Here is a 24,254-nt window from a genome sequence, read left to right as displayed (position 1 = left end):
ACGTCTATGGCAGGGGGGGTTTTATAGCCTCCTGCACATAAGCAATTGGCAAGCCAATTGCCGAAATCCCTTTGGTTTCGCTTTTCTGCTGGCTGATCCCCGGATCATTCCACAAGTAGCACGCACGGATCCTGAACGGGCCAGCGTCCTTATCTCATAAAGCCCAATGCGGAATGGAGGCTCTTTTCGATGAGGCCCAAATTCCCCGTTTTTCGTCAATTCCATCCTTTTAGGTCCTTCCCAATCCGATCGCCCCAATCCCTTTTGGGTTAGCAAGGGTGAGGCTGGTTCAGGAGCTCTTGCAGCCAGATCGCGAGAATCCCATTTGGGTTCCTTGCTGGCAGCCTCATGCTTTTTGCAACTTTCTACAACTTTCACTAATTCTTTAATTCTTTAAATCCTCTTTTATTCTATTTTAATCCTTCTTCTCGTCAGCCTTGTCCTCGGCCTTGTCCTTGGCGGCACCGGCTCCAATTCCTCCGGCTACTCCTCCAACAATGTGGCTCACCTGACCGCCTCCAACAGCGTCAGCAACCTTGTTTCCGCCGATCGATCCGACAAGTCCAACTCCAATATCCTTAGCTGTGCGTGCTGCGTCACTCATTATGTGGTTTTTGCAATTTGGCCAGGGGGCCGCCTGGGCTTTTTATAGCTGGACCTTGGTTGCTGTCCTGCGCACCGATAAGATGGAAGCTTCTTTGCTACGATGACGTGCTGCCTGTGATAGGCACAGCCGCTGGGTCGGTGCAGCCGTCCGTGGATGTCGTCTTGTGGCTCCTCGGGTAATCAATTAGGCTTGCTGTGGAATTGCGTAGCTTGTGAAGCCTTGTGTGGGTCGTGTAGTGTGGGGCCTTGTGTGGATTGCGGTGGAGGTTTTTGGTTTTGTGACGCTTGGGATAGGGGAATTGATTCGCTTGCAGCCGAGGACAATCGGTGTCACACAGGTGGCTGTGGTTCTGTCGCTTGTTCTGGGTCTAATGCATGTTTAGATGGAAGTAGTCTGGTAGGGTTTAAGCAGCTGAGGCGTTGCTAACTGTAATTTAGTTACAGCTAAGCATGTACATGCTGGTTGAGAGTTAATTTTGACCAATGGAGGTAGTTGAAGTACGCTGTGTCTCGTGAAAAGCATTGCAAGGGGTGTTGATTTCGGTGATAAGGTTTTCCATAGGCACGAGGCCTTTTGAGTCAGAAGTCATAGCAGGCATTTGAAACACATGAAAGCTGTTATTTTGATGAGCCAGCCCCGAGTTGTGGCCAAATTGAGTTTGATACGGGCCATGAATGCACCTTGGGTTTGTCGATTTCTTCGAACACTCGAAATGTGCGCCAACTCGGGATACAACAGTGCAATTTTCCGACCTTCCAAACTCTCTTCATCAGGGAAGCCTCCCGAAAAAATAAATTCAAAATTCCTCTTCATTCTAGGGCCCTCTATCTATGGTTCCATGTATAGCTGGTGCGTTATATGCAGTGCCATAGATAAACACCTACTCAAAACAAGCCAAAATCGTGTCAAACAACAAACCAAGGCAACCACTGGCAATAATTGAATCTCTCAATTTCCCTGGACACCAACCTTTTCTTCCATCTGCCCAGCGTGGACAGTTCCACCAAGGTATCATCGTACACACCTGCAGTACACTACCCCATCAAGAATTTCCACTCTATCACACAACCACAATGAACTTAGCAGCCAACTCACAGCAAGATCCAAGTATGTATTGTGAATCCCGTGGCGTTCCAGGCCATCTAACCATCCAGCACAACCCATAGAGCCTTTTTTGAAAAGCCTTTTGGCGTCCTTTGACCTTCTGTATTTCCCAAGCGGGCCCAGTGCTCAACCACAATTCCCCAACGTCGAGGCCTATGCTACCCAATTCGGCAAGCAGCTAAAACCCGCCTGTGCTATAATATTTGACGGTCACCCGTTGATACCTCAGGCGCCCGCTAACGATGCTCGGTTGGAGTTCCAGAAGAAATGGCTCGGATGCCCATTAACCTCACACCAAATGAGCTCCTACGATGCCCACCTAATCCCAGGCACGGGCTTGTATTCCGTGACTGTGAACGGAAAGGTGCGTTTTGACGAAGGAGGCAAATCCAGACTAGGGGAGTCGGCTGATCTTGTACAGACGCCAAATGGCCCAGCCAAACCAAGACCCATCTGGGGTTCCTGGTACGGTTTCAACATGAACATGGTGATCGATGAGGCCGTGGTCCGCGGGTCCGAGGCCGAGCTCATCAACAGTTTCAACTATAGAATCACGTACAAGCCCGACGACAGCATAATTAGCATTTAAGACAACTAGATCTCATTTTCGGCAACGTAGTCGTTGAGTAGCTGGCCCAAGTACCGGTCAGAGTAGTACTCGACGTCTGGGAAGGGGTAGTCGAGCTGCTCAAACACCTCCTTGACGTTGGGGGTGATGAAATCGTAGAAAACTACATCCACAGGTGCCTTACGGCCGTTATGCTTGAGCTCCACGCTCTGCACGACATTGGGGACGGGGTAATTGACCACGGCCTTGTGAACAGTGTCGTCACCCTTGTTGCCAAAGTCGTCGTACGTGACGTAGCCTTTGGTGAGCTTCTCCACATGGAGGTCCAAATCATCGTACTGCGACAAGTCCATAACCTGCTGATCACGCTTCTGCAAAACCTTTGGAGTTTGGTGAGGAGGAGCTAACGGTTCCTTGCTAGCGGCAGCCATAATGTAGCCTCCCTGGTTCAATTTGGGCGCAATTTGCACCGCAATGTACTTGGGAACCGTCACCTTGACCCATTTATTCTGGAAAGGCGACACAATGTAGTGTGTGTCCAAAGTGTATGGGCCCTTGTACAAATCGTACCGCACGGATCCGGTGTTAATAAGAATAAGTCTCTCCTGGCTCGTTTCGACGTCCTTCTCTGCCTCAAGTGTAGGAAGCACCTTTTTGGCAAGCAACCTGAACAAGTTCTTTGGGTGTGACACGGGCACGTAGTCCATGTAGTAGTTGGAGTTGTTGACGTATCCAATAACGTTATCAAGACCCAAATCCTCCCGAGCCAGCGCTATCAAGGACTTCACGTGGTTGCCTTTCTTGGTGTCAAAAGCCTCCACAGACTTGCCGGAGTGGTACCTGAACAGGTCTGTGTTGAAGTCGATGTAGCGTCTAGAGTAAACCTCAGACGCTTCGCTGCCTGTAGCGTTCAAATTGACCCCGAGGAAGCCCACAGTCTCACAGAACCTGCCACTCTGAAGAGCCACCAGCTTCTCGTCGTAAACCACAAAATCACGAATATGGCTGTGGCCGCCAAAGTACTCTATTTTTGTCTCTGGGTAATGCACTCTAAGTTCGGCGTGCAAAAGCGCCAATTCGTTCCAGTCCCGGTCCACAGGCACATGGGTCACCACCACAACGGTATCCACCTCCTCGGCAGGGAACTTGTCGAGGATCTCCTGGAACCAGTCCTGCTGGATTACCTCTGCAATTGGCGTGACCTTCGTCTTTTCGTTGTACCTGGCAAAATCAAACATAAACCCGAGTGCAAGCACCCTGGTGCCCTTGACCTCTGTCTTCCAGTACCTGTACTTGTTTCCAATAGGCACCCAGTTGTCGCCATCAAGGTACTCCACGTTGGTGCTCACGTACTTCTCTCCGTAGTGCTTCGCCACAATTTCGTACTCCTGCTGGGAATTCTCTGCTAGATAGAGCTCATGGTTGCCCAAAGTCAAGAGATCGTAGTCCTGTTCTATGAATATCGGAAGCGAGCGAGCGCCATTGGGGCTGGTGATGTCCAGAAGCCCATTGCCATCGTGACGGTCTCCGCTGTCCACAAGAAGCAAATCCTGGCCGTTCTGTCTGGCCTTTTGCTTAAGGTGGTGTGCAAATGAGACAAAGTCACCCCAGTCTCCAGAGTAGGTTTTCTGGTTCAAGTGGCCCAGGTACCAGCCGTGCGTGTCTGTGGTGTGGAGGAAGTTGAGGTCTCCAAAGGCGAGGTCTCTGAAGGTGGCAAGAGCGGCACCTATAAAGAAGAAGGTAGCTCTCATGGTTATCGGTGTAGATAAGCGCGAAAGCGATGATAGTGGAGGGTTTGAAGTTTTGATAAAGTTTTGGATTTGGGTGGGGGAGAGTTTTATTGGAGAGATTGGTTAAAGAAGGGAGTTTGGATTAATGGGAATTGAGTGATAGAAGTGGGTGTGGTGGTTATGGTGGATGTAGTGTGGATTAGTAGTGTGGTGAGCTTGTGGAGAGGGTCTCAATTAAATGAAGCGAAACTGCGTATCTTGACTTTTTCTTTGACTCTTCGAATTTCAGAAAACAAGAAGTTTTCAAAAACAGTGCTGTCTACATGAATTGAGCTTCAATTGGTGGTTTCTTATACCGCTATACTCTTCACTACTGTGGCTGCGAATGGCTGCAAACCGATTGTTAGATCTCTCTTGACGATCTGGATCAACCACATCAATAACTATTTCTAGACTTTGAGACATTCAGTCATTGATCCCAATTACATATTGATCACAATCAGTCATTGGCATCTCTTGCCAATCTTCAGTTTCGTTATTGAACTCCATCTCCTCATTCTGCCTCATCTCAAGCACCCTCCCATCTACTCCAATTCCAAACTCCAATTCCAAGTTTCTTTTCAACCTGGCCCTCTACAACTTGCTAAAAATGTGTTCAGTATCAGATACTTACAATTACAAACCCTGCTGGGCTCTTCTTCTGTCACGCTCCTCGGTGATAGACAACTTGATACCCTTGCCCTTTGGCAAAGAGATGTGGGACTTACCAGCCTCGTCACCAACGACGAAGACGTTAGTCAATCTGGTGACGAAAGTGTTCTCCAAAGCGTCCTTGATGTGGACCAAGTCGAAACCACCCTCGTGCTTCTCTCTGTGGGTGATAACACCAACACGACCCATGTTCTTACCACCAGTGACCATGACCAACTTACCGGTGTCGAACTTGATGTACTCGGTGATCTTACCGGTAGCCAAGTCGATCTTGACGGTGTCGTTAGCTCTGATCAATGGGTCTGGGTATCTGATGGTTCTACCGTCGTGGGTGACAGCGTATGGAACACCTCTCTTACCCAAAGCGATCTTCTTGACCTTACCGAGCTTGTAGGAAGCCTCCTCAGCGGTGATTCTGTGGACAGTGAATCTACCCTTGACATCGTACACCAATCTGAAGTTCTCGTTGGTGGCCTCCAAGGTGATGACATCCATGAAACCGGTTGGGTAGGTGGAGTCGGTTCTGACCTTACCGTCAACCTTAACGTGCTCCTGCATCAAGATAGCCTTGACCTCTCTACCGTTCAAAGCGTACTTCAATCTGTTTCTCAAGAAAACGATCAAAGGCAAGCACTCTCTCAACTTGTGAGGGCCGGCGGAGGCTCTTGGGGCGTAGGTGCCGGACAATTTGTCCAACATCCAGTGGGATGGGGCCGCCAATCTCTTAAGGTGCTTCTTAGGTCCTCTAGCCATGATGTGGTTGTGGTATAGTGAGAAAAAGATTTGATACTTTTTTTTTTCAGTCTTGTGCGCAGCGGGCTCGAGCCCTGTCACGTGTTTGGCGTACGCAGTCACGCTCACCATGCCATCACTCCATCAGCGTTCCGAGACAGAACAGCCTATGTAATTTAATTAGATAGTGTACTTCAGCTGAAAATACTTAATATCTGTTTACATTTTGATCAATCTCTGGTTATTGAAGTGGTTGGTTGGATCTTCCCTCTGTTACTTATATGCAGGCTAATGGATGTCTGGACCACTTCATGGTTATGACCATTTCTTGATAGTAGGGTAATTTATTGATTATTCATATGATTGTTTGCATTGATTTAATAGTGTTTAAACCTTTTTTTTATTAACATGTTGTTTGTGGGAGTGAAAAGAATTATGGGTGTCTCACTCTTGGTCTCAGATACACCAACATCAGTAATTCTAGAAATAAAGTTTATTTGCAAGAGTCAATATTCAGTGGTTTTAAATAGGGAGATGCTACTTCAAAGGCTCGCTTCTTGTTAACTACTGTGTCTACCGTTTACCTAATCCCCATTTCATTATCAGGAAGACATCTCCCCTTTGTCGTATTGCCGATTCGTATGTAATGCTCACCAAAACCATTTCTTTCCTCCCTTCTGCTTCAACTCCGCATCCACAGCTCTGTTCTGCAACGTCAACTCGTGGAACTGCTCTTCAAGCTCGGCAAACCTCTCGGTCTCCTTCGCATTCTCCGTCAAGAGATCCTGAATCTTCGAGTCCACGTCCTGCGGGAGCGACGAGCTCAGCTGTTCGACCTTCGCCTCAAGCTCTTTGATGTCTTTTTCTAGCGAGATCGCTTGTGCTTCTAGGTCCTCGATGTCACCGTAGACATCTGGCAACACAACCTTGGTGTTCACCAACTCCTGCACCACACTCATGTGATCCTTGTTGATGGTGTAGAATTCTGTCTCGAGTTGCTTGATCTCGTAGCGTAACTGACCATTCTTTGTTCTGTACTCCTCGATCTCCTCGGTTCTGGCTGCATCTTTTTCGCATAGAAGTTCAAACTCCAGCTTGTATCTGTTGATGTCGGCAGGAGAGACCTCTACAAGCATGGCATCCTTAACAAATGCATCAAGCTTGTAGTAGTTAGCCCCGCTCTTCGTAGTGGACTTGCGGCCCAAAAGCGAAAAACGCTTGTTTTCCGGCTTTTCTGTGGACGCCACGAATTCGTCGCTGACATAAATATTAAAAAGATTGAGCTTCAAAAATTCGAGAAGGGCGTCGAAGTTGAGTCGAAGGAGGTTGCTTTCGTTTCTCAACATCAAGTTCACCGCCAAGCGGAGCACGGCCTCGATACCCTGGGTGATCACCATATCAAAGATTCTCAACACAACGTCCAACGGGAACTTATAACTGAAGAATGTGAGGAACCATTGGGACGCATACATCGACAGGCGGATGCCCTGGCGCACCAAGTGGTTGTATAATAATGGCAGGCACTGTTCGAGCAAACGGTCGAACTGGTGAAGCAAGAGGTGAAGGCCCTGCATTTCCGGGCAAAAGAGCTCCCGAAGACCGTAATCCTTCATCAATGTGACAAGTAAGCAGAAGCACTCGGCCTCGTTCATGTTCATCACCAACGGCACCACTATGAACACCATACCCTGAGTGTACCCGACGTCAGGGTCGAAAAGCGAATAGACTTTGATCACGTTGAACAACTCGTCGGCCTTGTTGGCGGCGTTGACGTTTGTGAAGAAAGATGTACGAGACAAGTCTCTCTTTATGGCTCTCTCGTGGACGGAGGTTTCGTTCTTCAAATGGAAGTAGAGCTCCTCAAGCTGGAGGTTCTTGGAGCGGCTCACGAGCTGCCATATGATGCCACGGAACTCCTTGGGGATCCCGTCCGCCACGGCCCGCTGCACCGTCTGGGGTTCGTCCTTGACCAATTCATCATAGTCCTCTACAACCCTGCCCCAGAACTCCCAATCGATATCGACGCCACCCATGAGCTCGGGCGCAGAGCCAATAGTGGCCTTGATGCCATTGAACGTGTTTGTGATGCTCTGGCGGCCCAGCTCGATGGCAGAACGTGCTGCTTCGTCCTTGGAGTCGAATTTGATGGTAATCTCGTTTTGCCTGGCTGCAAGCAACGACGAAGGCGCTTCGGACGGTGGAGCGGCGGATCTGGGTATACCTGTTTCCACTGCAGTCCTTATCCCGTCTCTGGGAGGCAATTCGTCTGGAGTCTCCTCGGTTACCTGTTCTTTAGGCTCCTCGATATTTTCCTTCTTGGGACTTTCTGGGAAAGCTCCTGGCGGAACAGACGCCTCCTTGACTTCTTCTTCCGGTTCCTCCGGGGCATGACGCTCCTGAGTATCGGTGAATTCGTCTTCATCCTCGTCGTTGTCCTTTTGAGACTCAGTACCATCTTGAGATTCCGTCAGGGAAAGCTCCTGATTGGTCGCTGCGGGCAGATTTTCGGCATTGGCGGCGCCATTTTCGGCCTGACTTCTCTGCGTCTTCTTTTTTCCCTTTTTCCCCATGAATAGTAGTTGGTTATCAAGAGAGGATTAGATTCTGTGCAGCAGGACCAAGGTGTATCGCTCGGCGTGCCAGGTGCAGGACATTTGCACCCAGACGGGTGGGTCTACAAAAGTCAGTGATATATCTCGTGATTTCATTCTCTCGTAACTCGTACTCGTAATCTCTCGGTTTGCTTACATGGCCCACTCGTGTTCTTCCACGATGTGTACCAGCGACAGCGGCGGCACAGGCTCGAGACGGACTATCCTTTGCAGCAGCTGCAGCGACAAGATATCCTGAGAGCTGGCGGTGCTGCCCAGCGATAGCAGCGGCAGGGGCATGTCGGAGGCGCTGAGGAACCAGCTGGTGGTTTCGGAAGCGACAGACTCTCCATACGAGAACTCCAGCCCAGCATCACTCTCGGAGCTGCTGCCAGCAGAGGCTCCCTCGTGGATGACGCCGCCAACGACGTTCTTTTCCACCAAAAGCGTCTCGAGACGCTCTCTGTCGCAGTTGGGGAAGAACACGCGGATCACGCCTTCGTCCTGGACGACTTCTACGGGCAACTCGCCCAACTCGCTCAAACGAGCCAAGTCCCGCTGTACTTCGCCGAGCTTCTCTCTAAAACGGGCCAAATTGTCCATCATCTCGTCCACCACGTCGGTGGTCAACACGGTCTTGTCGGGGACGGAGAGCCTGGGGGCATAGCGAAAGTCGACGTAGACGCCAGAAACAGCCGGCTCGGTCTCCTCGGTGGCCCAGCTGCCCAAGCGTTTCACCAAGTCGTGGTAGTGTGGAGAGCACTGGATGCTTGTCTTCAACACCGCAGGCACGGCTCTGGCAATGTCTACAATCAGGTACTCGGACTTGTGCACTGCTGGCTCCTTCCGTTTGAAGAGCTCAGCCACGGCGCTCTGGATGCCCTTGCTCCAGCGCTGGTCCTCTTCCTCCTCAAACGCCTGGCAGAAATCCTTCTGTGCCAACTGCGTCAAGGAAGGGATCTTGTAAAGCCTGGAGGCCTTCAGGGAGTAGCTTCTCTGGGCAAAGTTCTGGGACACAAGACCGGTGCCCACTCTACGGCCACTAAACGGACAGAAGCCCGAAAAGAAGCGGAACTGGCCCTTGAACGCGTGGGCCCTGAAGCCACGGCCCATGGTCCACTTGTCAAAAAGACACCAGCCAAACTGGTGGTTTGTTCCAAAAAACGTCAGGTAGCCTCTGTTCTGCTGAAACTGACCAATCACGTTCATCCGACGGAAGCCCTTGGATCTGGGCACCACGACGGGGATTCTAGCGGGAGCTCTCTGGCCCCACTCATGGCCCAAATTCTCCTGGAGCTCCTCAAGCGCCTGTCTGAGTCTCTTGTGGATATTCCTCTTCAAGGCGGCGAGGTTTTTCAACGCAGACATGGCATGCCAATAAATATAGGGATTTTTTGGGGAAGCAAAGTGAAAAAAGAAGAGAAGGTGGTTTTTTCCTGGTGTTGCTGAAGAAAAGTGTGGATGTGGTTAGGGTCGTTTGGGTAGAGATGGCTGTTTTCGCACGACTCACTCACCCTTGCTAGACCGAGCCGGATACCCCCGCGATTCGGTTTTAGGACGGAGGGAACGTGGCGGCGTAGGTGATTTATTTATTTTTTGATTTTTTGATTTTTAGCTTCTGCTTTAATTTGGGTTTGAAAATTTGGCCTTTTTTTGATGGTTTTCTATGGTGTGGGCTTGCGCTGGAGACCCTTGACGTAATGCTCACGGCGACTCAACTTTCATGCTGTTTACCATTCCAGCCCGTGAAAACGGCTGCGGCAGATCCGCTACGCCGTGGTGTCCGGGTTTTTCAGGGAAACTTGACCAGAATTTCCCAATTTTTTTATTTATTCTTTTCTACTACTTCTTTTTTCTGCTTTTCCCTGGCGTCTTGCGGTGTTGGGTTCCTCTGTGGGTCTGGATTCGCAGCCATTCCCGGGGTGCACGGATGGAGCACCGGCTGGGTTCGGAGCAGGAAGGAATGACAGAACAATACAAACGTGAAGAATGGCGAGGTGGAGAAGATTTCTTTTTGGCTTTTGGGTTTTTTTTCGGTCGCCGAGGATTTCAAGGGTCCCAGTGGGGTTGAGTTTATTGCCCCGTGGACATTTGTAGATTTTGGTTGTTCTTGGTGGTGAGGGATTTAGCAGCAGGTGCATTGACAGGTAGGGAGAGGCAGCAGGGAGGCATTAGCCAGTTGGTCTGGTGGTTGGGTGAGGGTTTTTGGGGTGAGGTTTTGGACTAGTGAGTTTTTGGACTTAAGGTTTTTGACTAACCAAATGTTGTAGAATGTGTGAATTGTGGGAGGGTTACCTGGGTCTCTATATGGCATGTAGTGGTGACTGGGATACACATTGCACTAACGGTTGCTTATAGAAGCATATCCAGTTTCCTCTATACGGAACTATCTGACTTGAAATGTCTTTTTAACGAATACTAAGTGAATGCTTTATTATATTTTGAATTGTGTCTTCATTGGATCCCTTGAGTATGTGGCCCAAAAATCGGTCACTAACTTCAAACCCCTTTATTTCAATTTACATGATATTCGGCTCTTCTTACTTGTTGGTTTCTCTTCTACTTCTACCCGAAATGCCGTTTTTCTTAGTTCGATGTCCCTTTCATAATATGTCAATGCACTGGCTAATATTATACATTACGCGAGACGCACGCTGGTTTCCAGAAAGATCGCAAAACGTCACCCACCTACAAAAACACAAAATCGTCGTGAATAAAAATAACCTACCTATCATTGCAAGGTTTTCTTCAATTGAATTAAATATGTGGTAGATCATCTAGATCATCGAGAAACGGGCTGGATCAGACACAATGACTCGTCGTCCACTTAGTGAAAATCTACTTCGTAGAGATCGCCAATTGAAAAATCTGAAAAGTTCAACTTCTACGGTAAATCCGGCTTGCTACAATTCTCTTCATATGGATCGTGTATTGTCGTGATGGAATGGGTCGTTAGATGCTAGAAGTCGGTGATGACTTCGTTGAAGATGGAGGTGTATTCTGGGGAGAAAGGGCTGAGACGCTGCTTTTTTAAGCTGGGCTCTGGGAAGGCCTCGGCGTCGTAGTCGTAGTTTTCGATCGAGTTCAACGAGAGCAACGACGAAGGTGACGTCAACGAAGGTCCCAGCGTGCTGTCTCTGTCTCTGTCTGAAGGTTGCTTTTTAGGCGAAGTGGGGATATTATTAAGCATGAAGTCGTCGATGATCTCCTGCTTGATTTTCACCTTGTCCCATGATTCCTCCTCGGAATCGTTGCACTCGGCGTGGGAGAAGACAGAGTTGGGCGACTCGGCCGTCGACTCGTTCTTGAGGTTTCTTAGTTCCTCGACGTAGTTAGGATTGTCCATGAGCAGATCAATGCTCACATGAGAGGGCAACATGATCCGAAGCATCTCGGTGACCTTGTCCAACTTATTTTCAACCTCGGTGAGGTAACGTCTCGTGAGAGGCAGTCTGACCGTCCTGGGCAGGTACAGACAGCACCATCCGTGTTGCTTACACTTGGAGCACTTTGGGTATTCTTTGGAACACTTGAGTTTGCGTTTGCGGCACGAATCACACGCCTGCTCGATGGTGTTTTCGTCGGAAGTCTCGGACTTGCACTCCGAATCGGCAGGTGTATCGTGGGCTTCATTACACTCTGGATCTGAATTGGCAGTGCTGTAGGCGAATGGTTCTGAGCCTGTGAGAGCTTGGGTTCTGGAAAATAGTTCGTTTTTGGAGAGTGGCTCTAGCTTCACTGAATTTGATGTGTTGGCCATGATTTTCCAGTTGCTGACCGACGTGGTATTAGGGAAGAAACAGGTATTGGCTCGGGGGTGGGCCAATGAAGGGGATATCTTTGGATAAAAAGGGGTAGCAGAAGAAGGAAAAGTGTTTTTCAGTCGGCCAATTTTTCCTCGTTCCGCTTGGGAGGGGTAATGAATGTCTGGATTGAGTTTTGGATAGCCCCTCTTGCATGCAGGAGCAAGCTGCAACCCGCCTACGGAACAACCCACGAGTGCCTCTTCGTTGCATAGGGGATCTTATTCGAGACACTAAGCCACACTGGGACAATCATTGAACTAAGGCATCGTTGAAAGTCGCGATGATTGTTTCGTAATTATTAAAAAGAAATGCATTTTGGCCTTTTCTCCATCGCCCGTGAGTTGCCCAACAACACAATGACGTTGACGTGCTCTTCGATGACTCCGCTGTGTATGCAGGCGACCGTAGAAGCCGTTGGACGCTACTTTGCAGCAGGGACGAGCGGGTTATGGTGTCTTGCTCGCGATAACAAATCAAAAAGCGCGATGGCCAATGAAAAAGAAGCTGTGCAGATGTTGTGGTGCTCGGCGGGGCTCTTTCGGCGCGGGTGGGGCTGTCGGCGGGGCGAATGTGCAAGTCCGAGCCGGAACAATTCAGAGCGCTTTTAATTGTTCCGAGCGAAAATTTGCTGGGACCTGGACGAAGCCACACACAGTGCTTGGCGAGAAAAGCACATTCCGTTTTTGGATCTCGGTATGCACTGAGAGGGCAGGCCGTATGGACGTAATTGGTCCCATTCATGCGTTTTGCCTGCGGGAAATCATGGTGCAATTTGGGATCCCGCCCTCAGTGATTTTTTTTTTTAGAACCTCAAGGCGTTCAGGATCAACACGTAAATGACTCACCTCGGCAAGGGGCTTAAGCACACACGGCCAAATAAAGTGGCTTTGTTGCCAACCCAATATTTCAGACTGCTTCGTGTAGCTGCCAGCAGCTAGAATAGTCTTGTGATTATATGGGCATCAGCCTGATTAGACCAGGATTTGAACCATTGTTATTCTTCTTGTGTCCCTGACTCTTGGAACCACCTCTCCCTGTTTTGTGCCTCTTCGGGGATGGACCCTTATGTGATTGAGACCGCTTTTTCTGAGTAGGCGGAAAATACTGTGATGTGTGCTCACTGATTGTGCTGTTTCCTTGTGTACTCTGGGAGGGGTAATCTGGGGAGGCCTTTTTCCGTTCTCTTGCCAAGGCGCCCAAAGTCTTTTTGAAATACTGGAAATACGGCGCTTGGTCTTTGCTTATGTTATCAAGTTTGCCAAAGTCCCGGGCGTTTGTAGGAAGCTTGATAGCCATTTCCTTGAGCGCGTCGTCCCCGAGAAGGTAGTTTGGCCTGGCAAACCGAAGCTCTTGCAGCTTCTGATGACGGATTTTCCGAAGCTCGCCAAAAGCCCGCTCCACTGCATCTTCGTTGTTGGCGTTGATCTGACCGTTGAATGTCTGCCTTGGAAGCGTGATCTTCGTTTTGGAAGCCTGGTAGAGATTCTCTTTTTCCTGCTCTTGATTTCTCATCTCACGGGCACTTACGAATGAATCTTGGTAACGGAAAGTGTTGAGACCATTGCCATTACCGGATGCAACGAGCCTGGTCCTTTCACCCTTCTTTCCCGAGTCTGCTTGTGCGAAACTAAGCTTGATCCGCTTCGATCCATTCATCAAGGGTCTCGCATTAGGCCCAAGCTTGACATATGAAGAGGCAAAACCACCTTTCATAACCTGGTACTCCAAAAGACAACCTTCGCTTTGCAAGTGGAAGAAGATTCTCTCAATTGCACCTCTATCAAGCCCGTTTCCGAGCCCATGATACTGACTTTCGTGGTGGCCCATTTTCAAAATCTTTCCACTTCTCGAGCCTCTGTAGACGTCTTGACAGTGGATTGTCGTAACCTTGTCCAGCTGAATCTCTTGAACGAGCTTGACGATATTTTGGCAGTGTTCTGTAACATCTTTCATGACGGCCACAGTGTCACTGCAGCAATTATCACACTTCTTGTTGCACTTCTGCGGATCAAACTCCTCATTGAAGAAATGCAACACCTGCTTTCTGCGGCAATCTGACTTGTTCTCGCAATATTGAACAACCTGCTTCAATTTTGATAAGTGCGATTCCCTAGCTTCCTCTTCAAGCTTGTCGTCTCTCTGAATCAAACTTTGAAGACTTCGAGCGTCTTTATATGAATAGAACATGATACATTCACTCTCTTCACCATCTCTTCCAGCACGACCTGTCTCCTGGTAGTAACCCTCTAAGGAACGTGGAATATACATGTGAATGACAAATCGAACATCCGGCTTATCAATACCCATTCCAAAGGCAATTGTAGCGCAAATCAATTGCAACTCATCGTGCTGCCACTTTGTTTGTACGTCGAATCTCTCATTGGGGTCCATGCCAGCATGGTAGAACATCGAGCGTATTCCATATTCGTTAAGTTTCTGCGAAGTAGTCTCACAAGACTGCTTGGAGTGACAATAAATAATTCCTGTCTGTCCCCGTCTGTTTTGCATAATGTAGTCTCGAATCCACTCGTAGATGTTGGATGGTTTGCTCTTCACCTCATAGAATAGATTCGTTCTGTTGAAACTTTGTTTAAGCAAAACGGGATTAGACATTCGGAGATGGTGGACAATGTCTAGTCTCACCTTTTCGTTGGCAGTCGCTGTAAGCGCCATCACAGGAACTGTAGGGTACTGCTGCTTGAACATACTCATGCCTTTGTAGTCAGGTCTGAAGTCATGTCCCCAGGAACTGACACAATGAGCCTCATCAACCACGACTCTAGCAAGCATATCGTTTTCGTAGAGCTTGGTGAGTACTTTTTGCACACGTACGGAGTTATTGACCATTTCGGGCGACAAGTAAACGAGATCGAGCTGACCAGAGGTGAGAGACTTGAAAGTGGCATTCCTCTCTTCACTCGAGCCCTTCGAGCTGATCATTCCAGCACGAATGTTTTTGTCAAGCAAATGCTGGACCTGATCTTGCATCAAAGAGATCAATGGTGAAATAACAAGCGTAGTGCCCTTTGTTTTACCATTTCTCACAAGTGCTGGAAGCTGATAACAAAGGGACTTACCACCTCCAGTCGGGATCAATACGAAGACATCTTTGCCGTTAAGAGTCGAGCAAACAGCCTCCAACTGGTTGGGACGGAAGCTTCTGAGTTTGAAGGTTTTCTCCAAAACATCGTAGACTTCGTTGATGAACTTTTCGGAACCAGGAAGCACTGTTCTCTCAGATTGGCTCAGCTTTCCGACAGATTTGGAAAGCTGAAGCAACTCGTCGTCATCATCACTGAAATCCTCATCACTAATGACGACCTGATTGGGCTCCACCTTGATTCTGGTATGAGATAACTCGTTGAGCGCTGCCATATCTTCATCATCCATGTCATCTTCCGATGGAATTTCGACAATTTCGTCACGAGCCTCGTTGAGCTGCGTGGTGAAGTCCATGGGATTGGCTTCCTCCTCTTCGTCGCTAACCTCAACTAAGTCAATCTGATTGTCCTCATCGGTTTTCTCTCCCGGCTGTGTGTTGTACTTGAGACCATATCTTTCAGCAACGTCTTGAGACAACTTGATGTTTGCTAGTTCGTCGTCCATATCGTTTTCTTCAGGCAGGCGTGGAGCACTGTCCTCGATCTCGCTTTCGTCCTGGTCTGAATCGGCCTGCGTAGCTCGAGGACTAACATAGGTGTCGTCGATTGACTCAACGTCATCAACAGCAATGAAGCCACTGAGATCGGTGTCTCTGTCATCAGCCTGAGAGGATCTCAAACCGTCCATGTACTCTTCACCAAAATCGTCCTCCATGTCGTCTTCATCCACGAACATGGACTGGCGCGGAGGTTCACCATTTTCCTTTCGCCGACGAGTTTCCATGATGATCTGGCGTGCCTCCTCCTTGTTCTTTTCGAACTCGTTTTCCTGAGGGGCGGCTCTTTGCGTAGGCGAGAATGGCGAGAAATTGAACGGTGAAGTAGGCACCTCTGGTTGTCTTTGAGGCTCTGGCTGTCTTTGAGGCTCTGGTTCAGGCGAAAAGGGAATCTGGACATGATTTTCAGCTCTTGGAAGCGGCTGTGACGATTGCACTGGCGAGTCGACGCGGATGCTGGAAGGAAGGCCGAGGTTTGGTTGAGGTGCCTCAGAAAAGCTGGAAAGCTTCGACAAGTCGTCTTCGTTCGGAGGCGGGTCAAGAAACGTGAAACCCGCCCTCATACGCAGTTGTTGGGCATCTAGGGCGCTGAATTTGTTTGCAAAGTTTTTGGAGACCCACTGGTTTTTGGCGTCGAGCGAAAGCGATGTGCTCTCGTTGACCGAGTGCCTCTTCACCAACAAGTTGATCTTTTCCTCACAGAGCCGTATATACGCCTGGAGCTTTCCGACGTCGTTATCGGGCTTGGACACCGCCTTAAGCTTCACCGGCTCCGGCTGGACGGGTTTCGGCTGCGCTCTCGGTAGTTGATCTAGCGTAGCCTGTGGTTTCACCTTAAGAGGCGGGAGTGCCTTTGTATCTATAAGTTTGAGCAGCTCAGAATCGCTGAAATCGGACAAATCGTCAAGCTGGTTGAGCTGGGTGGAGGCCATAAGTGGGCCAGGTGCTGGATCGTTGTTTCTGGATTGTAGGCCATAAGATGTGGATGTTTGGAGGCTGTTGGTTGTAGATGCTGCTTTCGGTAGATTTGGTCTGGAATCTGGAATGGTCTGAAAGTTTGTCTTCTCTTTTGGCAAAACAGTCCCATTTTGTGAGTTTCCGTTGCTTTCAACCCGACTAGCTCCTTGAGAACCTCTCGGTAGAGCCTGGAAGGGCATTTTGAAAGCGCCATCTCTTCGATTTTCCAGTCCCTGGCGTTCTAGAATCTGGACATGCCACAGTGGCGGCATCTGCGGCTGCGACGCGTCTACCCACGTTCGTAGCTCCTTGAGGTTGTTTAAAATCGCCATGGTTGTGGGTTGTGTTTACGCGATGTTTGATATTTGATATGCGCGTGCGATGTGGTGGGGGGTGGGATTTGATTTTCTGTGGATTGAAAAAAAAAAAAAAAGAAAGATGCTTTTTGGGATTTCGGGAGGAATGGGTAAGGGTATTTTGGTGGAATGATGGTTTGTGGATTTGGAATGTGGGTTGTTGAAGAGTTGGTGGCACTGAAATGGCTGCGAAAAAGGTGGTTGAGTATGAGACGCATGGGTGGCGACTTTGGTGATGCTGGAGATGGAAATTTAATAAGCTGAAGGAATTTCAAGATACTTCTAAGAGGAAGAGGGTTAATATTGAATTGGAAGAGAGGGTGGTACAGAAGTTTGCGGTAGGTGTGATTGTCTGTATCCATTCTGTGTGTTCTAGGGTGCCTGATAAGGACCATCACATTCAACAATTCATATCTTTTTCGGAGTATCAGTAAGTGGCACTGCAAAAATTCAAAGCTACGTCTAAGAAATGAATTTTGTTGTAGAGTGGGAGATGTTACAGTACATAAGTGTGTGGCAAGTTCTGCAGCGCACCATGCAGCAGAGAGTACGATGTGTACTTTGATATTCACAATCCATCTAATTTTTTTTTTATTGAAAAAGTCGATTAGCTTCGCCTTAATTAGCATCTCCATTATAACCTTGGAGGTTTGTTTGGTCACCAATCGTCTCTGGATGTAGTCTAGCATATTCTTCTCTTCCTTCAGAAATAGGACAGATGATCATTGAAGGTTGCAAAGACTTCCAAATGATGAAAACCTTTATTTTTGCAATTCACTGCTACTGACAGCCACAGAGACCAATATCCAGCCTAGTGTGTGTGTATTGTTATATTCAAAGGAATCGACAGCTTAGTACTGAAATGTCCAACCAGGAAGAGGTACTACAGACTACTCAGGGTCTGAAATATCCATTTCAGCACAACATTATCCAGCCTGACAGTGTTGCTCCTTTGCATGATTATCCAATCTAAAGTTGGGAATAAATATCTGGAATCAAATTTCCCAACTTGAGGATTGTGAATACCTCTAGTTATAATGTCATCGTGAAGACTAAGCTCAATTTACCAAGAAGTTGACCATGAATCACACCGTCTCCCTAGGTACTCTCCTTAAAATCCCAGACTCCAGATCCCAGAGAGTAAACCGTTTCATAGCCAGTTCATGCAACGCTTCACCACCAACCACTCACCTACATGCTTCATTCCTCGAAAGAAGAAATGGCCTTACAACTGAGGCACCCATTCATGGAGATCCCCAACTCACCCAAAGGTAGTCGAACTCCTGCTAAACCAAATTCCCAAATAGTTTTCTGTGTTAATTCTATTCCACACTGCCAGTCAGTGCCACCTTCGTAGGTCACTACGTCACCGTAAGCCATTAAGCCATAGTCAGAATCACCATGTCCATCACTAGCTCATTATCTATAGCCAACAATCTTATTCTACCATTAACCCAGGCGCTTCCTTAACACCATACCCCATCTACATCAATACCCACCAGGCACAAAGCCACCCAAGGCTCCCACCCACACGAGATCTACTTTTACTTTACTGCCACCCAGCCAAGACCGCCACGGTGCCGATCCCAGATCCAGTCGTCCGATCGCATGTCAAAAGGCAAATCGCCAGCCCTCCAGTCTAAATTCTTCCATGGAGCCGTGGAGCAAATCTCGTGATGGAGGGGAAACCCACTGGCCGACCAGCACATGAAAGCAAGGAAGCTGGGGGAGGTTGGCGAGATCCGAGGGCGGCGGATCACCCGATTCTGCGAATCAGCCTATGTGGTCAGGGAAACGACGTTTTTCCATGGCACCAGGATCCGGCCACTAGTGGCTTGACATGTCAGAAATCAGACAATCGAGGGTCCACAATGGCATGTGAAAGCGGCAGATCTTTGAGATAACCAGTGAAGGCTTTCCCTTACGTTTTCGTTCTCTATTTTACGAATTTTACTTTTTCATGCTTTTTCAATATTGGTCCAATAGGAGAAAGAGGTGGAAAGGAGTTAGGGGAGATGGAAAACGGCGCTGCAAGGTGGGGTCTAGCGGGATCTTATTTTGTTGAGAGACCTGGTGCCTAACGCCGGTGCCGCGTGGGTGCAAACCCACCAACCGTTAATGAACCATGAATTAGGAAAAATGGCAGTAAATATGAAGTAGAATATGAAGTAGAATCGATAATGAAGAAAGCTGTTGAAGATGGTGGTTTCTCTAGCATTGGGGACCCTGGCTTCTGGCAAAGCCTGGTGGCTTGGAGATAGCCAAACGGCAGAAAACTCAGTATCGGGAAAGCGAATTCGGAGTCGGCAGAGCCAAATACGCAGGCAGTTCCGGGGTCAGATTCGGTCGAGCAAGCGAACGGTTTGCTGGGCTACGAAAAATTCCTCGCCTTGAGCGTGGAAGTCTAATTCAATGCACAGACGCAGCAGCAAGAAATAAACGAGCAACACAAAGCACACAAAGCCGGACCCCGTTGCTTACAATACGCCTAGTATAGCCTTTTACCATACAGATTTATCAATATTTATCACGATTTATCAAGATTCTATCAAAACTCAATATCAGATTCTATACCGTTGGCCTGGAAATGCAACATCGATGGAGGCAGGCTACAGCGAGAAAACGTCATTTTCCAAAGTTGGGCTGCGGAGTCCGCGGGGTGAGGTGGATTGGGGCGGTGAGAGAAGCCGGAAAAAGTCCGGAAGAAGTCGGAACACAAGAACAGTGGAATACCCAGCCAATCGCCAGCCGCCGGGCATTACCCCCGGTGCCGCAACCAAGATGGAGTTTTTAGAGACGGTAATTTTCAATGGAAGGTTTTTTGTATTGTTTGGTGATAGGGGTGGAGAATGCTGAGGTGAATGGAGGAGAAACAAGTCGCAGTCAATGAGGCAGGTGTCAACGGTGGCTGCGCAGAGGGGAATAGAGAGGGGGGAAGCGGAGACGGTGTGAAACTGGAAGTTTTTTTAAGATGTAGTAGAAAGTGTATTTGGCTCTGTAGGTGCTGGAGGGGTAAGGGTTTAGGGGCAGGGTTTGCCGAGGGTGGGCATTTGGTGGACGAGGGTGGGCCGGTGTCCGGCGATGCCCTCGGGTGGGGAGTGGAAGGAATTGAAAAAATACGTCGGTGGGCGATTTGTCACCGGGGGTTGGGCTAGCGACCCTCGGAACTGGGCAGGGGACCCTCGGGCGGCCACCGGTGGCCCTCGGAACTCGCAGGCTGTGTATGGTGATTTCCCGGCGCCGGAAATGGGCAGCGGTTGGGTGATTTTGCATATGTGCAGGAGACCACTATCTTTCAGTTCTTCGCAAGGCGAGTGCGCATCAGGTGGAGACCTTCTCCCCACCTCGGCGATGCCCTCGGTGGAGCCCCCGGTCGCACCCCCGGAACACACTCAGCGCACCCACAGCGTCCCCTCGGTGGCGCCACTTCCCCGAATCGCATTCATATCCGACTCGCCGGATTATTTCTGCGCATGGCCTTACTATTAAACCCCATCGTTCCCCCAGCCTCAGACCCACCCCATTTTCTCCACCTCGTCCTTCCACCCCCGGATTTCACCCCCCGACCACTAATACATAAAAGGCCTCCCCTCGTCCATAGCCTACCTTCCCCCCCGGTGCTTCCCCTCGGATTAACTCAGGCCTTCTCCTCTCTTTGTTCAGGACTCCTCACTTGGTGCATACAGCCATCTATATATTTTGCACCCATTTCCACACGCCGTCACCGTCCAAACCCATTTTTTCCATGACAACCTTCCAAAGTCACTTCCAGTTCGGCCCGCTTCCGGACCACAAAAAACAAACATACACAGGCCAGGCCCTCCTGGACCCGCTGGCCTCAGACTCTGAAGACCTCTTGCCTGACTTATGGCTGGAACCTCCCAAAAACCCCGTCCCTGTTTCCTACTCCACATGGAACGAGCCCAATTGGCAAACGCTGATGATGAGAGACGCCTCCTTGGAGTACGCCCAGCTGCTCCTTCCCCACTCTCTATTGGCGCCTTTAACGGAAGAAAACCTCGAGAGACAAGACACCAGAAACAGAGAAAGAGAACCCCGTAGCTTCAGACAAGAGCAGGTGCCCAGTCTACTGAAGGAGTCGAAATCGTCCTCGGTCAAGTCGGACGACAGGAAGTCGGCTTCACCTCGCCAGAAACACATCAACACCCAGCTCTACAAGACAGAGTTGTGTGTCTCGTATATGAAGATGGGTGTGTGTCCGTATGGGAACAAGTGTCAATTTGCCCATGGCCAGGAGGACTTGAAAACGGTGGAACGGCCTGCCAACTGGCGCCTGAAGCCGTGTGCAAACTGGGCCAAATACGGTCTGTGCCGCTATGGCAAGCGCTGCTGCTTCAAGCACGGCGACTAGCTTTTATTTATTTCACGACTCACGATAAAATTGGTAATATATGCGGGACCAGCGGCGCCGCTGCGGTCCGATAGACAATCAGTGTAGGAGCAGGCCTTTGATTTGGATTAGAGCTTCTGTAGAATCGATGTTCGTCAAACGGTTAGTATGCGGCATTTCAGCCACGGAAATGGAATATCACTCGGGAAGTCACTCGGGAAATATCACGAATATCACTCAGGAAATCACTCGGAGACGCTCGGAGCGGAATTGGGTGGTGTTCAAGGTCGGCGGCTTTCGTTGTTGGGCCATTCCATAAATAGAGCGCTTTGGCGTGGAATACGTCATTTTGGTGATTCCGGTCCAGGTGGGGCAATCTGGGAAGTCACCTGGAGTCACAGTCACCGCTGGCTGCAAATTAGCGCAAACCGATGCTCACCTGGAAAATGCAGTTTGAAAGGCAACAAGGCAACACAATGCCAGTCAAGGCAAATAGCAGTTTGTTCAAAAACATCCACCAAAACCTGTGTCTTCAAATTTGGCAAACATTCTCCACCACCTCAACAACTAGGGTACCCTCAACAACCAAGATACCACCACCTCCCCACTTTTCCAAAACTCTCTCTCTCGGGCTAATGCCTCGGCTACTTCCCCGCTGTCGTCAGATGGTCCTCGTACACTTGTCGATCCCAACGTCGATCAACCGTGATCCAGATTTACACCCTCGTCACACGACGGGGTTCCCCACTCTCAGCATAAATCTGGATACTTTCCGGAGGTAAAGTCCGTGAATTGGGAAAGTGGTGATGTCTTTGACCAGATACCTCTTTTCATATGAAAGCAACCCTTTGGTGTAGCTTGTGCCGGAAAGGCTTCGGTTTGAAGCCACAGGGATCGTCAACCTGGGCTTCTCTAGGCTTGGCACAACGGCTGGGGAAAATGTGACAGTTGTAGAAGCATTTGTGGCGGGTTGGTTGATTGATCAATGATCTTCGAATGATGGCACAGATAGCTAAGTGAACAAAAGATATCTCCTGATCTGAAAACGGCCGGTGTTGCTCCAATTGTAATGGGTCAAAGATGAGTAGAAGCTTGAATCTGCAGAGACCATCTATGGGTTCTCACCTTAAAGACAATCAGTCGGGTCAGTAGCCTGCCACTCAATCAATTGCATGTAATTGACACATGATGATTGATAAATATTAGATAATGTGGAGATGGGCACACACTGCATTGTATGGTTGCAACTCATGCCCCAATTGAGGTTAAACAGAACTGCCACATTGCGCTCCCATTGTCAGCATTCACAAATCCTAGAAACGCAATCCTCTCTCCTCACTTTCAATTTCAAAAAAGTAAGCAAAAAATACTTCTGAACCCATTGATACCAAGTCTCAAATATGACGTCTTTTGACATGCTCGCTTATCGCTGCAGTACCGTTTAAACATCAACAACTCTTTCTTCATGGATGGTCTGATCAACGAGAAGAAAACCGCACAGTTTGTGCCACCATTCTATAAAAACGCTTCCAAACTCCTGCGATTTGTGCATTATACGGTGTGTGCGTTGTTGCCGGTTCTGTTTCTCCTAGTATTGACAGATAATGAGCAGCCGTTCTATGGCACCAAGGACAGAGACGAACTCAGGATGCTAGGAATGTTTCTTTTTTCATTGGTCAGTTGGAGAATCAGCAACAAGTTTGGAGTCAAGAATTCTGCCTTACTCGGTCTGTTCTTCTGGTCAGGACTCATCTTAGTACGGTTTGCATTATGTAAGGCAGGAGTGACTTTCATGGGCACTGCTCTCTCGCTATTAACCGTTCTATTCAAGCAAACAACTTTGATCGCCTTGGGACGCCTTGCATTGTGGAACGTTCCTCACCTCCACTTTTTGGTATGGTTTTATGGGCTCTCACTTCTGCCCCGAGTGAAATTGGGCAACAAGTACCTTCTAGATGCATTTGGCCAGAACCTGCTACTTCCGTGCTTCTGCGGAGTCTTTTGGTTCGACCTCTTGTTCTGGCTCAAACCAGACTGGATTCAGCCGGTGAACGAAGGCCATTTCTGACCTATACTTGCCCTTTCATCCGCTACAAGCCAACAATTGCAGACTTCCATCTAACCCGTAGCCCTCGTTAGTGACACCTCGACTCGTGGTGAAGCCTGATACACCGCACGCTGCACGAATATAATCCACAATCACTGCACCTCGAGTATCCCAGCAAATTACCACAGATACAACAGATCTTGGCTTTTGGCTTGATTACCCTCTCGCCCACGCGTCTTTTCTTCGAACTTCCCTGTAGTAGCTCATCGTTCTGTTCGGCAAAGGAGAAATTCACCCCGAGAATCGTGTTGATCGATATAAGGTTCTTCTCCTCCTCAAAGTACGAGTTCAAGTTTCTCCTGGCGGCGAGAATCTTCTTGGTCGAGGGAGTATTACCCAAGCGGACCTTCTTGCCTCCCGAGGGCCCCGTGTGTATACTTGTGTATCCAAAAGTTTTTGGAATCTCGAAGTTGGAGTTTGGAGTCTCCTTGGAAAGCTCACCCAACCTTTTCACAATGAGTTTCTCGAGTTGAAGCTGCTGCAGCGATTTGAAGTTTCCACTGGTGATCGTTCCGTTGCTGTAGTTTGCCTGTGTTTGAGCATTTAGAAGATCTGTCAAGTTGTAGTTCACTTTTGGACGGTTCTTTGAGTTTCTGTTTACATCCTCGGCAGCGTTGGGATCGTAGTGTTTTGCTGGAGGACGTGCCAGTAGGTTGATCAGCGACAGGAAATATATAGTCAGGCTGTTTTTATCGTTTTGTTTGGGGACCTCTTCTACCAACATGTTGGTTTCTTAGTGTACTGAGGTCTGGTTGATATATGGTGTGTGGTGCACGGGTGTCTACAGATAAGTGGCATGGAGATAGACGTATTGGTGGTTGTATTTTATGATTTTTCTTGTTTTTGGGTTTTTGAGGAAAAGGTTTCAAAGGAGTTGTTTACGGAGAAAATAGGTTCAGGTGGTGAATTTGTCAGAACTACTTCCTCATCTTCCTAACCTCGAGGTATACTAAGGTGTACCAATAGCAGCCAATCA

General features: G+C 48.8%; 8 protein-coding genes across 8 annotated transcripts; 2 read left to right on the top strand and 6 right to left on the bottom strand.

The window, feature by feature from the left end:
• Nucleotides 1–415: 415 nt before the first annotated feature.
• On the bottom strand, nt 416–4,030 carry C7M61_000027 (uncharacterized protein; the record flags this gene model as incomplete). The annotated part of the gene is made up of 2 exons (XM_024855492.1): nt 416–599; nt 2,307–4,030. The coding sequence occupies 2 exons, from the start codon at nt 4,028–4,030 to the stop codon at nt 416–418; spliced, it is 1,908 nt and encodes a 635-aa protein (XP_024715091.1).
• A 654-nt stretch (nt 4,031–4,684) lies between these two features.
• On the bottom strand, nt 4,685–5,473 carry RPS4A (40S ribosomal protein eS4; the record flags this gene model as incomplete). Its single annotated transcript, XM_024855491.1, has 1 exon — nt 4,685–5,473. One exon carries the CDS (start codon nt 5,471–5,473, stop codon nt 4,685–4,687), a length of 789 nt encoding a protein of 262 aa, XP_024715090.1.
• A 629-nt stretch (nt 5,474–6,102) lies between these two features.
• Nucleotides 6,103–8,022, bottom strand: GYP5 (Gyp5p; the record flags this gene model as incomplete). Its single annotated transcript, XM_024855490.1, has 1 exon — nt 6,103–8,022. The coding sequence occupies one exon, from the start codon at nt 8,020–8,022 to the stop codon at nt 6,103–6,105; it is 1,920 nt and encodes a 639-aa protein (XP_024715089.1).
• A 174-nt stretch (nt 8,023–8,196) lies between these two features.
• On the bottom strand, nt 8,197–9,411 carry C7M61_000024 (uncharacterized protein; the record flags this gene model as incomplete). Its single annotated transcript, XM_024855489.1, has 1 exon — nt 8,197–9,411. The coding sequence occupies one exon, from the start codon at nt 9,409–9,411 to the stop codon at nt 8,197–8,199; it is 1,215 nt and encodes a 404-aa protein (XP_024715088.1).
• A 1,591-nt stretch (nt 9,412–11,002) lies between these two features.
• C7M61_000023 (uncharacterized protein) lies at nt 11,003–16,796 on the bottom strand (the record flags this gene model as incomplete). The annotated part of the gene is made up of 2 exons (XM_024855488.1): nt 11,003–11,853; nt 12,995–16,796. The coding sequence occupies 2 exons, from the start codon at nt 16,794–16,796 to the stop codon at nt 11,003–11,005; spliced, it is 4,653 nt and encodes a 1,550-aa protein (XP_024715087.1).
• A 3,769-nt stretch (nt 16,797–20,565) lies between these two features.
• Nucleotides 20,566–21,192, top strand: ZSF1 (Zsf1p; the record flags this gene model as incomplete). The annotated part of the gene is made up of 1 exon (XM_024855487.1): nt 20,566–21,192. One exon carries the CDS (start codon nt 20,566–20,568, stop codon nt 21,190–21,192), a length of 627 nt encoding a protein of 208 aa, XP_024715086.1.
• A 1,444-nt stretch (nt 21,193–22,636) lies between these two features.
• C7M61_000021 (uncharacterized protein) lies at nt 22,637–23,239 on the top strand (the record flags this gene model as incomplete). Its single annotated transcript, XM_024855486.1, has 1 exon — nt 22,637–23,239. One exon carries the CDS (start codon nt 22,637–22,639, stop codon nt 23,237–23,239), a length of 603 nt encoding a protein of 200 aa, XP_024715085.1.
• Nucleotides 23,240–23,306: 67 nt separating this feature from the next.
• Nucleotides 23,307–24,002, bottom strand: C7M61_000020 (uncharacterized protein; the record flags this gene model as incomplete). Its single annotated transcript, XM_024855485.1, has 1 exon — nt 23,307–24,002. The coding sequence occupies one exon, from the start codon at nt 24,000–24,002 to the stop codon at nt 23,307–23,309; it is 696 nt and encodes a 231-aa protein (XP_024715084.1).
• Nucleotides 24,003–24,254: the final 252 nt, after the last annotated feature.

Source organism: Candidozyma pseudohaemuli (assembly GCF_003013735.1).
Source record: "Candidozyma pseudohaemuli strain B12108 chromosome Unknown scaffold00001, whole genome shotgun sequence".
Lineage (NCBI taxonomy): Eukaryota > Fungi > Ascomycota > Pichiomycetes > Serinales > Metschnikowiaceae > Candidozyma > Candidozyma pseudohaemuli.
This window is presented reverse-complemented; position numbering and strand designations above follow the sequence as displayed.